The 15196-nt window shown below is 54.6% G+C and overlaps 1 protein-coding gene across 4 annotated transcripts in view; it reads right to left on the minus strand.

Moving 5' to 3' along the window:
- LOC134022682 (signal-induced proliferation-associated 1-like protein 2) overlaps positions 1-15196 on the minus strand; it is a 71281-nt gene that overhangs the window by 13805 nt on the left and 42280 nt on the right. For all 4 annotated transcript variants that reach the window (XM_062464408.1, XM_062464411.1, XM_062464410.1 and 1 more), the window contains exons 7-10: positions 13959-14116; positions 12710-13286; positions 7398-7672; positions 1849-2103 (exon numbers count right to left, since the gene is read on the minus strand). In XM_062464408.1, coding sequence (XP_062320392.1) covers positions 1849-2103; positions 7398-7672; positions 12710-13286; positions 13959-14116 — 1265 coding nt within the window. The remainder of the gene's footprint in view (positions 1-1848; positions 2104-7397; positions 7673-12709; positions 13287-13958; positions 14117-15196) is intronic.

The raw sequence follows: 15196 nt of genomic DNA on the forward strand, positions 1-15196 counted from the left end.
ACACACACAGTCACCCTACAGTCCACCAAGAGGAGCCAGCTAACACAGCTGTCACACAGTAAAGTGCTCAACCATGCACTTAATCTTACGTAAAAACATCACATGGCCAGTACTGACATCTTTCCAGTGCTTCTGGGGGCTGAAATTATATAACAGTTTTTTTGCCACCCTTCCCTTGACATTTGAAGTTGTCCGCTTGTCCTGGGGATGGAGTCCTGCTGGTGAGAGTTGTTTGTATGAACTCTGAACTTCCTGACAGGATAGGACCCACAGGAGTGGGTCTCCCGGCCCACAGGAGTGGGTCTCCTGTCAGCTGGGCCCTGTATGTTGCTCCAGGGCCCAGCTGAGGAGGCCAGGCCACAACACACTCCCCCGCCGACCAATCAGATGCAGAAGAAAGCCTCTCTTGTTGAGAGTGTGTGTGTGTGGTATGTTTGTGCTATCAGGCCTTAGTAACAGCCCTAGTAACAGGAACTGGTAACAGCCCTGGTGGTCTACACCTCCTCTCCGGCCAAGCTGTTAGTCTGTCTTTCTGCTGTTAAGGAAACAGAGGCAGCTGCCTCTGCTGTTAAGGAAACAGAGGCAGCTGCCTCTGCTGTTAGACAGCCCCCCCCCCCTGGCCCTCCCCCGGCACAACTAAACAGCTTCAGGAGGGGATATTGAAAATCATTTCTCTCTCCTGGAATAACAGCGGCTCCCGGAGCGAGCTGGTGGTTTGAGCCTGTCTCGTATGAACAGGCCAGGCCTGCCGTCAGCCCTGCAGGAAATGACAACTGCTCAGTGTAAGCTGTCGTCTGAGTACTGAGTCACCGTCACCTACAGACAGACATACACACACACACACACACAAGGCACACACACAAGGCTTGGGGGAATCTGGATGTAAATTCACTTGCTAGAATATGAGAAAGACCAGTTTAGCCCTCGTCTATGGGTTCCCTCTGTCTGGTCTGAACAACATCTCTCTCCTGCCTCCTGCCTCTGTTTGGAGTGGTCTGGGTCGGGAGAAGGGCTCTCTGTCTGTTTCTCCCTCCCTCTCCATCTCTGTTTCAGGAGTAATTGGCTGTGATGAGATCCTCCACATCAGTGTCCTTGTCACCTCAGGGGGAGGGATGGAGGGAGAGATGGAAGGGAAGGAAAGCTCACTGGCTTCTCTGGCTGGTGACTCTTAGAGGTAGAGAAGCAGCCATTATACTGCAGGAGTCACGGGGGGGGCACACAGGGGGGGGGGGACACAGGGGGGGGGGCACAGGGGGGGACACAGGGGACACACACACAGGAGGGGGGCACAGGGGGTGACACGGCCTAGGAAAGGTCATCACCACCACAGGGGGTCATTAGGAGCACAAATCAGTCCTGCATAGAGGCTGCGAGAAGAACAATGTGAGATATGAGAGAGCAGCTGTCCTTGAGGAGTACAGGAACGAGGAACCAGGGACACACACACAACACAGAACTCCAGCACAGAAGAAGCATCCAGAACACAGAACCTCATCAGGGGGATTTTAGGGGATAATGTGATCAGATGCAGGGAGGGCATCTCTACTGGGGAGACAGGAATCCTGAGCCCTGCTCTAGTTGATGGGACATTCTTAATGTTGTCTTCATGATATATCCAAACATCTTCACCCTGTCAGGGCCAGCCGGGCCCCTGGTCACATGTTCAAGTCACGACCAGGTTTACACACCTCAACTCACAACAGTGACACAAAATCTAATCCATCAGCATAACAACACCTGTAACAACACTGTGTGTGTGTGTGTGTATGTGTGTATGTGCGTGTGTGTAGGTGTGTGTGTGTATGTGTGTGTGTGTGTGTATATGTGTGTGTGTGTTCGGTGCCCTACCTCGATCCGTCAGGCAGCTTCCTGTCAAACGAGGTGCTTCGTGGGATAGCAGCTTGGGCCTGCTGGAGGAGCTGCTGGGCCTGGGGCCGCTCGGGGCCCATGGTGGGGGAGCCCCGGGGGAGCGCGGCTCCGGCCGGCGTGGGGACACGGTGCCAGGTTGTGTTCCTCCTGAAGGGAGTCTTGTACTCGCAGGGCATCCCCTCGCTGTCCACCTTGTACTCCACCATTGGGATGCGGTAGAGCTCAGAGCAGCCCCTGGGGGGGAGAGAGGGGGAGAGAGGGCAGCACGCCGGTCAGCAAGGCACCTAGGGCGAGAGAGGACAGTTTCACACCTGGAGCTGATTGGGGGGCGAGGAGATGGGCTGACCCAGGAGAGGGCTCAGCATCAGGGAAGCCCAGCAGAGACAGAGCTATGGGTCCACCCCATAGCTCCCCTCCCCAGGGGAGAGACTGGTCTACAGGCCTCTGCTGCTCTCCAGGAGGGGAGGACGGGGGAGGGGGAGGTGAGGAGGGGAGGAGGGGGGAGGTGAGGAGGAAGGAGGGGAGGAGGTGAGGAGGGAGGAGGGGACGGAGGAGGGAGGAGGTGAGGAGGTGAGGAGGGGAGGGAGGAGGTGAGGAGGTGAGGAGGGAGGAGGTGAGGAGGGAGGGGGTGAGGAGGGCGGAGGTGAGGAGGGCGGAGGGGAGGGTTGTTGAACAGCCTGGGTGTTCCGCTCCCTCTCCAGAACCACCACAAGCAAAACCCCAAACTGCCCTCCCTCCCCCCTCCATCTTCCAGGACCCACTGGGAAGATGGGCCTGCTGTATACATACTGTGGGGTGTGTATACAGTAGGGCTGGAGAGGGTTGGCCCACTGATTGGCTGCGGTGTGTGTGTGCATGGGGGGGTCCTAATCCCTCTCAGAAAGACCCTTTCATCAATCTAGGACATCGCTGGCTCGGCTGTGTACAGCTGGGGTCCAATGGGATTGTGACAGTGTGCGACAGGAACCAATCAGCATCCTGCTCCTCCTACACCCACCATCCCCCTCCCTCCCCCCTGTCACATCTGTTCTGTGTCAAGGTCAAGTTGATCTCCTATGGACGACTGTCAATTCTATCTGCACTATATCTAAAAGGCTGGTTATTAATACTAGATGTATGTTGAGCATGCATGGACGAACATGAGATTACGGTGAATAATAAAGCAACATTAGATCTTCTCCAGGAGAACCTGTCTGGATCCTGTGACAGCCAAGCCAAGCGCATCAGATCATCTGGAGCTGAACCCTGAACCATCATTCATCAGCATTTCCATCCAAGCAACCCGTCTCTCTCTCCACCACTTTTCAAACACAGTTCATCAGAACCTCGTCCTGTCGTCTGGGTAACAAGACGTGACACAGGGTGAAGCTGTTAGCGAGAGTGTTAAACAGAGGTTTCGGTTAATGACCTTTTCAACAGGCGGGAGAACTGAGTCATTACGCAGATGAACTGAGTCATTACGCAGATGAACTGAGTCATTACGCAGATGAACTGAGTCATTACGCAGATGAACTGAGTCATTACGCAGATGAACTGAGTCATTACGCAGATGAACTGAGTCATTACGCAGATGAACTGAGTCATTACGCAGATGAACTGAGTCATTACGCAGATGAACTGAGTCATTACGCAGATGAACTGAGTCATTACGCAGAAGAACTGAGTCATTACGCAGAAGAACTGAGTCATTACGCAGATGAACTGAGTCATTACGCAGATGAACTGAGTCATTACGCAGATGAACTGTGCGTCCCTCAAGCTGTCCCCATGCTGAGTGCAGGAGGGTCCCGAGACACCACCTCCCCCTCAGGATCACTGCTGCACCTTCTACCATCTTCATCTTCCACTGTGAGGAAGACTCCTTCCTAAAAACGCTCAAGATCCGTTTTACTTCCCCAAGGAAGTGCACAAACTCCTACCTGGTCACCTGATCATCAGGCCAGGACCAGGCCTGTTTGGTCAGCCAGGCTTGTCCCTGGTTCAGGATTAGCACCCCCCAGCCACCCTGCCAGCCAGCCCAGGCAGGGCTCGAGCAGCACAGGGCGGACAGGAACCAGAGACGATTTACACACGCTTCCCTTCTGCTGCTCTGCCAAGACCTACAGCAGGCCCTCTCTCCCAGCTCAAGATGAAGCCTCGCATGCTTTATGATAACACTCTTAAATAACCCCCTGTAGGAGAGGGCCTTGTTCACACACCACCAGACCCACGCTGCTCTCAGCAGAGGAGGCACGTTTAAAAGCGTGCAGCAAGGAATTGTGGGATTAACTGCAGCACTGTATGGTGGGATCTTCTCACAGTTTCCTGGTCGAATGTCGCACTCTCACTAGGTGTTGGCATGTCGATGGCAGAGGATCCTCAGACAGGATGAAGATGGAGGATGAGAAAGCTGACACCACGTCACAGGAAAGGTCACCACTGCCCTTCTCAATCTGTCACCGTGCAGCACACACAAGGAGAAAGAAACACACCACGAAAACACACCTAATCCTGTGTTTTTCCTACACAACATCAGAATCTGAATCAGAATTGGTGTTTATTCGCCATGAAAGTTTGCACAGACAAGGAATTTACTTTGGCAGGAGAGCCTACCTAGGCAGCCATTGTCGGCGCCAACTAGAAAGTTACAGCATAACATGAGGAGAGCGGAGGAGAGAAAAAGGCAACCCCAGACAATGCTCCTAGAGGAGTACAGTGTGGGAACAGGAAAAAACCTCAGCACATAAGCACAACAACATTTACAAAAACACGTGACTTGCAACGGGGAGTGGGGAGGGGGTAGACAAGCAGCATCTGGACCTGCAGCCATGGTAGGCGCTGGACACAGACCCGCCAGCCACCCTGGGGAAACAAGCAGGCGAAGGCGTTGGATGGGGGTGGGGGGGTGGTGATATCTGTAGTAGGTGAAAGTTAATGTGTGAGTAGGTCTGGGTTGGCGCCCTCGACCTAGGCCACAATCAGTCCGATTCTCCCTATGCAGATTGTGTTGGCAAGGAGACATCCTTGGTCATGACCCGGGCAGAGACCAAACCACAGATGTCGGTGGGGGGGGGGGGGGAAGGGAGGAGCAAGCAACTCCAGGGGAGTTGTTTTCCAGCGACGGCCTAGGCCAAAGCCTGTGCTGGTTACGGGGCCGAAAGTGGATAAGATTGGGGTAGTTGTTTTGACAAGTAGCCGCAACTCAATTTTCACGTCCACCCTTCAGGAAGGTCTCCATGTCCTCCATCTTCCTTTGCAGAACCGCAAACTTATGATTTTTTTTTTCATACACATTAGAGAGCCCTGTGTGTTGCCCTCACAACCTGAAGCGGCTTCTTACTGTTTCTCTTTGCTCAATCATTAGTCAGATCCGTAGCGAGCTTGTTCAGACCTCCACAGTCATGAGGGAACAGACTGGAACTGCAGAGACACAACCACATCCTGCCTCCAGAGTAAATAACCACATTTCTAGGTTAGGCTAATATTAGAGTTGTATTTTACAGGCCTGGAGACGCAGCACAGCTAAACCTTAAAAAGGCTCGGTCAACTTTCAGGAGATAAATAAAGAAGAGAGATCCCGTGGGGATCTGCGTGAGAAAAGAGATGTAGTTTCAGTGAGGAGAGAGATGTAGTCTCAGAGTGAGCACGTAGACACACATATCATGACACCCGAGGGCTCCACACGCCCCAGTCTTGCTTATGAAGAGAGCCACTTGTAACGGGTGAGGAGGGGTGAGGAAGGGTGAGGAGGGGTGAGGTGTCCCCCTCGGAGCCCCTGAGGGAGGTGCTAGTCCTGGGGGGCAGTGAGGAGCCAGCGTCCCTGTCCGAGGCTCCTACAGATCCAGTCTCCTCTCTGTCTCACATCTCTCTGTTGGAGTGCTGAATTCCTTTCCCTTGAGATAATAGAGGAGAAACTGTAGCGCCCATTGTCATCTGCGACACTTTAGCTGCTCAGAAGAGCGGTGGGGGAGGGGGGCCTGAGGGCCCTCGAGATTCTTACTGTGACCTCTGACCCCCCTGGTGGGAAAGGGACCCTGGATCTGTGGTGGTCGTTCAGGAGTGTCTGGGAGACTGGCGCTGGTGTGGCTCTGAGAAGACAGGAGGACGGCTGTTCCTCGTGGTTCTCCTCTCAGACTTGAGCAGCCAGGGACCTCAGCACCTCCGCAAGGCTGCACTGGAAACTCTCCTCTAATCTGCAGCGACCATCTGCTGGCGAGATTTACTACTGTAGATGGGTCACGCTCTGGCCATGATGTGCATTATATAGGCCACTGTTAGAGTATGGAATGACTTAATGTATACTCTGTGTCAAGAGCAATACAGTCCGGCCCACTTATATAAGCATCTTTCCATGACAATCAAAATCAGCTTAGCCCAGATCAGGCGGTCAGAGGCAGAAGTACACAGTTGCTCTAAACAGGACAGACCCTTCTGTTCCAGACCTGAGTCTGGTGGACACACAGCCAGGACTGACAGAGACACACCCTGATGACTGATGGCTGCTACAGGACCTTGTTTGTTTGGACTGCTTCCTGCCTCTTTGAACTCAGACAATCATAACTCAGATTATGATTGTATCATGATGTATCATCCCAGATCCTGCTAAGAGGATTACAGCAGGGTTCTGGCAGAGCCGTGCTGGAATCACACAGAGGATGTTGTCCAGCCTCTGAAGACTGACTCTCAGACTGACTCTCAGACTGACTCTCAGACTGACTCTCAGACTGACTCTGCCAGGCCACACGGTGGAACATAGATCATGGATGAGAGCCGCTACACACACACACACACTCACACACACACCTTCACAGGACACACACACACACACCTTTCTGGGTCTGTGCGGAGGCAGACTGTCCTACCCAGAAACCTAGACTGAGACGACAAAGAGAAGGCAGAAAAGAAAGGTTTGCCAGCTCTCAGACGAGAGACGGCAGCTGTTCTGTCATCAAGACGCTCTCCTCGTTACAACACTGTCCCTTCAGCAGGCTGGATCTGTCTGGCTGCCTGGACTCCTCTTTGGTTCACTCATTCATCTGAACTGTGGTTCACTCATTCATCTTAACTCTGGTTCCTTCCGTCCATTGTTAGAGCACAGAAACAAGAATCCCTGTTCTCTCCCTTCAGAGTAATCACCTTGTTTGCAGCTTCAGAGTACATTAACTCCAGGAAAATTCACATCTTAGCGTTTTTCTATGCAAATCGCTTTCCATACAGCACAGAGGCACATTTGGTACAGTTCCAGGAGAAAGACTGAAAATGTTCTTTCTGCTCCTGTTTGCATCTCTAATGGCATCTTCAGCTCCTACCATAACAAGTACATCCATTCACACAATCATTACGCCTACATGTGATACTGTATGAGCAAGCAGAGGAACACCTGAGGTCTGCATGCAGGATTACCTACCCAGCAGGGGATCTAATTAGCATACTGTCTAGGATTTACTGATGACCTCATTTCAGATGTGCCGTGACTTGGTGATCACCGAAAGATCATCGTGCTAGTCAGGGAATGTGTGTGTGTGTGTAGGTTCAGTTCCAGCAGCTACCTGCGGGGGGCGCCGTCCTGGTGTGGCTGGATGATGACCACCTTCACGCTGACGGACGTCCTCAGGAGGTCGATCATCTGCTCGTGGGTGAGGGTCGCCACGGCGACCTTGCAGATCTCCACCAGCCGGCTGCCCTGGCGAAGCCCCGCCTTCCAGGCGAAGCCGAACGGCTCCACATCTGCCACCACGCCCTCAAAGTTGACGTGGAACCCCAGCTGGCCCAGAGCGTTCCTCCGCAGGGTCATCTCTGACGTCTCACAGCCACGGGTCACTATCTGGAGGAACACAGACATGACACATGAGAGACAGAAAAAGAGAGAGAGCACAATAGAATGCAACAGAGGCATCTGAATGCAAACAAACAAACAGTCCACCCATCTGCCCCCGCCCCCGCCCCCCCCCCCCCCACACACACACCTATCCACACACACACACACACCCACAGAAAGCAGGAACGAGCCTCAGGCTGTGTGCACAGACAAAGAACCGGCCTGGGTGTGTTTGTGTTGTTAATCTAAGGAAGACATCAGGGGCTCACAGACACAGCCTCGTATGGCTAACAGACACAGCCTCGTATGGCTAACAGACACAGCCTCGTATGGCTAACAGACACAGCTTCGTACGGCTCACAGACACAGCCTCGTACGGCTAACAGACACAGCCTCGTACGGCTCACAGACACAGCCTCGTACGGCTCACAGACACAGCCTCGTAAGGCTCACAGACACAGCCTCGTACGGCTCACAGACACAGCCTCGTACGGCTCACAGACACAGCCTCGTACGGCTAACAGACACAGCCTCGTACGGCTAACAGACACAGCCTCGTACGGCTCACAGACACAGCCTCGTACGGCTAACAGACACAGCCTCGTACGGCTCACAGACACAGCCTCGTACGGCTAACAGACACAGCCTCGTACGGCTCACAGACAGCCTCGTACGGCTCACAGACACAGGAGGACAGAGGAGATGCGAGGGGCGGGATCAGAGAGAGGAGATGCGAGGGGCGGGATCAGAGAGAGGAGAAGCGAGGGGCGGGATCAGAGAGAGGAGATGCGAGGGGCGGGATCAGAGAGAGGAGATGCGAGGGGCGGGATCAGAGAGAGGAGATGCGAGGGGCGGGATCACAGAGAGGAGATGCTCATGATGAAACAAACATACTTCTACTGCTGATGACACTGGCAGCTCAGAGGTCAACAGGTCAGGCGCTGCGTGTGTGGTTCAGGGACTTAACACAGACACTAAGACACTTAGTAGAGACATTTTGACAAGCCAGTTATAAGCAGTATTAGCCAAACTCAAAAGTTGAAGCTGGTGTTGGTTGGCGGGCTGGCTTGTTTCCAGTGAGAAGCTTAGCTGTCCTCTACAGTCCTTTATCCAGTGAGAGCTCTTAACCAGCCAGCCACGACGCAGCCACAACAGTCACAACACAGTCAGTCAGAACACAGTCAGAACACAGTCAGAACAGTCAGTCAGAACACAGTCAGAACACAGTCAGAACACAGTCAGAACACAGCTGCAACACAGCCGCAGCCCGGACAGAGAGTCAAGACATCTCACACAACCCACTGGCTCCTGAGGAAATGCTAGGGTTAGTGGGCCTAACACACACTCACTCGCACACACGCACGCAAGCTCAAACACACACACACACACACCGCCTGTCAACACGGAACTGGACCCTGACACAACTAGAACCCAACTCCACATGAGAGGCCATGGTGTGGGATGATGGGAGTCCCAGCTGGACCAGGCTGTTTCCTGGAAGCTGATCCCAGGGCAGAGCTGCCGTAGTGGGGCAGACCTGGCAGTGACAGGGGAGGTGGGGGGGTCATTTACTCACTGCCAGGCTGAGCTCTATAAGCCCTTTAGCAGAACACACTCAGCCACACACGTGATGAGATGGACAACTGAGCAGCTGTAAACACAGCCTGGCCCGTTACACAGCCTGTCCCCCTACACAGCCTGTCCCCCTACACAGCCTGGCCTGATACCTACCGCTCAGTCCTGCAGATGTCTGAAATGGAACTGCGTGTTTGCTGACATTGTCGGCAAAAAAAAGAGAAAAGAATCAGCACTAAAATGTTTTGTGGGACAACAAGTTAATCCCCTGAACGGTGCTTTAGATTAAAAGACCCCTCCTGCCCCAGGTAGCAATCTGCTCCAGGGTTTACCAACCTGAGAGGCTGCAGCAGCTCTCAGGTGAGATGACCTGCTAGAAAAACAATTACTCTGGATGGCGCATCGAGGACTGGCCGAAATTGAAATAGTTCTATGGGTCAGGGGTTGCAGATAACTGGTTTGGGTTTTACCCCTTCAGTGTGCTACAGAGCACGGCAATACGAGATGAATCAAACAGTCATTCGAAGGAAACTCATTAAATAATGGGTCTATAAATGCCCTCACAGGGGGCACTTGATTCGACCCACCCAGAAGATTAATGTTCCTTTGTTCCCTTCACAGCGTCCTGAATCTGTGGAGGATAATTCTGATAGGACACTCATTATCCCACATGAAGGATTTGAGGGCTGAATTCATTATCATAATAGAGCTGACTTCATGACGTCCTACACAGAACCCTGAAGGATGGTGTCATGTCTATTTCCTCTCCACGTAGTTTCGACTGCCTGGCCATGGTGGAGACCAGGTCCAACCAAGACCATCACAACCTGACAACAACCATCCTCAACCATGAACATGAAGACCACACCTTCAGAGGGACCTGCAGTGGTCAAGTAGCTAACCCTGCTAGACACAGACAGCTCCTCCAGCAGCTAACCCTGCTAGACACAGACAGCTCCTCCAGCAGCCTTCAGACCAGCGTTGTCTACGTGCCTCTGCAGTGCTCCTACAGTCCTGGAAAAGGAGAATCTAGGGTTTTTGAGCTGAGACAGACATAAAACAAACTGAACAAGACCCCCAGGGGAGTAGCCCCCCAGGGGAGTAGCCCCCCAGGTGAGCAGCCCCCCAGGGGAGTAGCCCCCCAGGTGAGCAGCCCCCCAGGTGAGCAGCCCCCCAGGGGAGCAGCCCTGCAGAGGAGCAGCCCTCCAGGGGAGTAGCCCCCCAGGTGAGCAGCCCCCCAGGGGAGCAGCCCTCCAGGGGAGCAGCCCTCCAGGTGAGCAGCCCCCCAGGGGAGCAGCCCTCCAGGGGAGCATCCCTCCAGGGGAGCAGCCCTCCAGGGGAGCAGCCCCCCAGGTGAGCAGCCCCCCAGGTGAGCAGCCCCCCAGGTGAGCAGCCCTCCAGGGGAGCAGCCCTCCAGGGGAGCAGCCCTCCAGGGGAGCAGCCCTCCAGGGGAGCAGCCCCCCAGGGGAGTAGCCCCCCAGGTGAGCAGCCCCCCAGGTGAGCAGCCCCCCAGGGGAGCAGCCCTGCAGAGGAGCAGCCCTCCAGGGGAGTAGCCCCCCAGGTGAGCAGCCCCCCAGGGGAGCAGCCCTCCAGGGGAGCAGCCCTCCAGGTGAGCAGCCCCCCAGGGGAGCAGCCCTCCAGGGGAGCATCCCTCCAGGGGAGCAGCCCTCCAGGGGAGCAGCCCCCCAGGTGAGCAGCCCCCCAGGTGAGCAGCCCCCCAGGTGAGCAGCCCCCCAGGTGAGCAGCCCTCCAGGGGAGCAGCCCTCCAGGGGAGCAGCCCTCCAGGGGAGCAGCCCTCCAGGGGAGCAGCCCTCCAGAGGAGTAGCCCTCCAGGGGAGCAGCCCTCCAGGGGAGCAGCCCTCCAGGGGAGCAGCCCTCCAGGGGAGCAGCCCTCCAGGGGAGTAGCCCTCCAGGGGAGCAGCCCTCCAGGGGAGCAGCCCTCCAGGGGAGCAGCCCTCCAGAGGAGTAGCCCTCCAGGGGAGCAGCCCTCCAGGGGAGCAGCCCTCCAGGGGAGCAGCCCTCCAGGGGAGCAGCCCTCCAGGGGAGCAGCCCTCCAGGGGAGTAGCCCTCCAGGGGAGCAGGCCTCCAGGGGAGCAGCCCTCCAGGGGAGCAGCCCTCCAGGGGAGCAGCCCTCCAGGGGAGCAGGGCCTGATAAGAGGGCCTGATCAGAGGGCCTCTCTGGGCTTTAGCGGTCTTCTCTCTCGTCTCCGCTGGTTCACATTAACTCACGCTGACCCCTCTCCAATCAACTCAATGGATTTTAAACTTCACATTAATTTGCCTCGAAAACCTGAATGCGTGGGTGAGTGGTCATTACGGTGAGAGCAGATTAACACAGCTAATGAGAGAGTGATATTCCCTGGCTCATCATACATGCTAATGTATCCTGCTGTGTCCTCCGGGTGCCGGGTGAGGACACTGTAAACGAGGAGGGTGTCTCTCTTCAGCGCGACCAGGTGAAGAAGCTTTTCAGGAGAGGACGTCTGTGAACAGGGCAGGGATGACGGGCAGGGCTCTGGTCTGGAGGTCTCTAGGGGTCTCTAGTGTGTCAAGGAGACTGGAGGCAGATCAGGCCCAGAGGGAACATGATCGAGGCGAGAGAGCAGGACAGCCAGAGGGGCAGAGAAGGTCACAACATCCTCCCCCCACATGAGCACAAGGAGAGAAGCCTCCCTTCTCCCTCACTAGAACGTCCTTTCAGGACATGAACCTCTGTCAGGGTAACTAAGGCAGAAGCTCCTCCTCTCACAGCTGATGATGCACGGTGTCAGGGTGTTGTTCCTGACGTCAGCAGTACCCTCTCATAGACACGTGTCCTCACAGACAGCTGACCTCCTTTACAACCAGGAGGGCAACAGAGGGGTAGACGCAGATACCAATATTCCAGGAGACCAAAAGGCTCCAGAGCTTATTCTCAGAACACTGAAGCATGAGGACATGCCAGACAGAGGCGTTTTTTTCTTTCATCATGCTGTTCTAGATTTTCCACAAAAAAGTGTGAGTATTTACAGAATTATAACCTTATCAGAGAGCATGACCTGGAGGATTACATAAGTGACAGTCTGGATACATGCAGAGAGCAGGTGGAAGGAATCATTTACTCTCTATTCATCAGAGGCAAAGTGCAGTTCTGAAACAGAGCCAAGACCCACAGCCGATTTGCCACAGAGAGGGAGATGCTTTCTTCTGATAGGCTAACCCAACAGCAGCAGGTTTACTGCTCTGAATGGAGGAGGTAGGAGGCCTGCTGTACCCCGTGTCAGATAAGCAGGCCAACCCAAGAAAACACCAGTCTAACGTACAAGTATGTGAAGTATTTTCTAATCTGACACAACCCTTTTAATGAGTAGTCAGGAATTCCTGTCTTGTGGCTGTCTAGAGTTTGGATTGAGAGTCTGATTCTGCTGTTCTGAAGCGTCTAAGTGCTAAACTGTGCTGCCAGCAGTGAGAGGGTCCAGATGGACTTACCTCCAGCCTCTGGACCATCTCTCTGACGTCGTCTCCACAGCTGTCGTGGGCTGCCAGCAGGACACACTCCCCACGCTCGTAGAAGATCTTAATGCTCATGATCCCCGAGGTCCAGCCAATCACGTCGCGGCAGGAGCAGTTGAACACCACGTTCCTGGATTCCTCCTCGATCAGGACGATGAACTCGTTGGAGACGCCCAGCAGGCAGTCCACGTCGGCCGACTGGCCGAAGTCGCGTGCGCTGACGCTCCAGGTGACGGCGCCCACGCTGAGCAGGTGAGCGTTCCTCCTGGGACGGGTCTTCTCTTTCTTCTTGGCTCCCAGCGTTATGAAGCTGAACTTCACCGCAGAGTCGATGGTGGCCGTGCTCACAAAGTTCTCCGCCAGGTCCCTCAGGTACTCCTGCCGCGTGCGCGTCGCCATGGCGCGGAACTTCTCCGACTTGTGGGCGGCGTTCTCTCCGTTGATGACCTTGGCCAGCAGGAAGTCCCGGAACACAGCCGACTTGGGGAAGGTCACTCCCTTGGGGAGGGGGGGGCCGAAGGGGGGCACGTCTTTAGACCGCGACACGGCCACGCTGGGGAGGAACAGGAAGTCAGCAGCAGGAAGTAGTAATTAGGAGTATAGAACAAATATTTTCCTAAATAGTTAAGAAAGGTAGATTTTTTGGGGGGGGTATGGGGGAGGAGAGGCTCAAAAGGAAGACTTAAAAATATATATATATTTATGGAAAAAGTAAATGTTTTCTTTTTTGTTATGGTTGAAAACATATTTTCTAAGAAAGGTTGTGGAAAAAAACGTTTCCTCGTCAGCTTGTTAAATTAAAAGCAACCGGATAAAGAGAAGGCAAAACCTTTATCACCTCTTCAAATGAAGCTGCTCTCAACCTCAAGTGGAGATGTTTAAGATCAGACATATTTATGTGAAGACATCCAAGGTAAACAAGTTCCTCTAAAACGTCTTGTAGGAATTACTTCACTTCAAGAGTTCTCTCATTCCTTGCTACTTACAATAACTGGCGGCTTGAATCGATGCCATCAATTTCAGATGGTCTTTGAGCCCCCCCCCCCTCTTCCCCCCCCCGCCCCCCTCTTCGCCCCCCCCCCCCCTCTTCCCCCCCCCCCCCTCTTCCCCCCCCCCCTCTTCCCCCCCCCCCCCCTCTTCCCCCTCCGCCCCACACCTCCCCAGCAGAGCAGGAACAGCTTTCAGACGGCCAGGTGTGCTGTGACGGGGAAGCCTCTCCACCTACCTGTAGCAGACGTTCTCTGTGCAGGGGTTGTGCACCTTGACGAGGACGAACACGTGCTGGAAGTGTGAGCGTATGTTCTGGGGGGTGAAGGGGAGCGAGCCCGGCTCCTGGAACACGATGGTCACGATGTCGTTGCCGATGTGTCTCTTCCTCAGGAGCTGAAGAACGCAGAGGGAAAAAAAGAAAACTGAAAAAAAGGAAATGGATTTGTGGTGGTCGTAGAGAAAATGGCGAAAGAGCATTTCCTGTTGTAGGTGAAGTGAGGGTCTGACAGTACAACCTCCATCTTGAGAGAGAGGATGCCAATAGAGCAGTGGACCCCAGCATCTCTTCCACCAGAACAGCTCAGAACTTAAATGAATGGTCACTGGCTTACATTCCAGCCCTGTGAGCAGCACAGCAGATCATTCAGAGCTGCCGTTGTTCAGTTCTATTAAGTCACTGAAGTTCATCCAGTCATTTGGGCGCGTCCAGCTGAGACTGAAAGACTCTTGGCAGCAGGAGAAAGACACATCATGACCAGATGTTACGGAAAATCAATATAAAACAACTCAGAGATACTGTACCAGACACACTGTAACCTAAACTTCATCCTGCTAAATCTATTTAGTTTTTACACTTCAGGATTTGGCACGGGCAGGCAGCCTGTGGAGGGTGGTTGCCATGGAGAGCAGCCAAAGGGGCACATGGGTGGGGGGGTGAAAGGGAGGAGAGGGTGAGCTCTTCTCAGGCCGGCGGAAAGATTAGCACCAGGGATTAGATGCTAATCCTAAACACTCAAATGAAATTGAAGGAGTAATAAACAAAGACTGGTAATCCAGACCACTGAGGGTGACAACCTGGGACTCTCCCCCTTTCCCCCCCCCCTCTCTCCCTCTCTCTCTCTGGTGTCTAGGCTGGGCTGCTGACTGGGGTAGTGGCTGGACTAGTGGCCGGGCTAATGGCTGGGCTAGTGGCTGGGCTAGTGGCCGGGCTAATGGCTGGGCTAGTGGCTGGGCTAGTGGCTGGGCTAGTGGCCGGGCTAGTGGCTGGGCTAGTGACCGGGCTAGTGGCCGGGCTAGTGGCCGGGCTAGTGGCTGGGCTAGTGACCGGGCTAGTGGCCGGGCTAGTGGCTGGGCTAGTGACTGGGCTAGTGGCCGGGCTAGTGGCCGGGCTAGTGGCTGGGCTAGTGGCCGGGCTAGTGGCCGGGCTAGTGACTGGGCTAGTGGCCGGGCTAGTGGCCGGGCTAGTGGCTGGGC

Source organism: Osmerus eperlanus, chromosome 6 (genome assembly GCF_963692335.1).
Source record: "Osmerus eperlanus chromosome 6, fOsmEpe2.1, whole genome shotgun sequence".
Lineage (NCBI taxonomy): Eukaryota > Metazoa > Chordata > Actinopteri > Osmeriformes > Osmeridae > Osmerus > Osmerus eperlanus.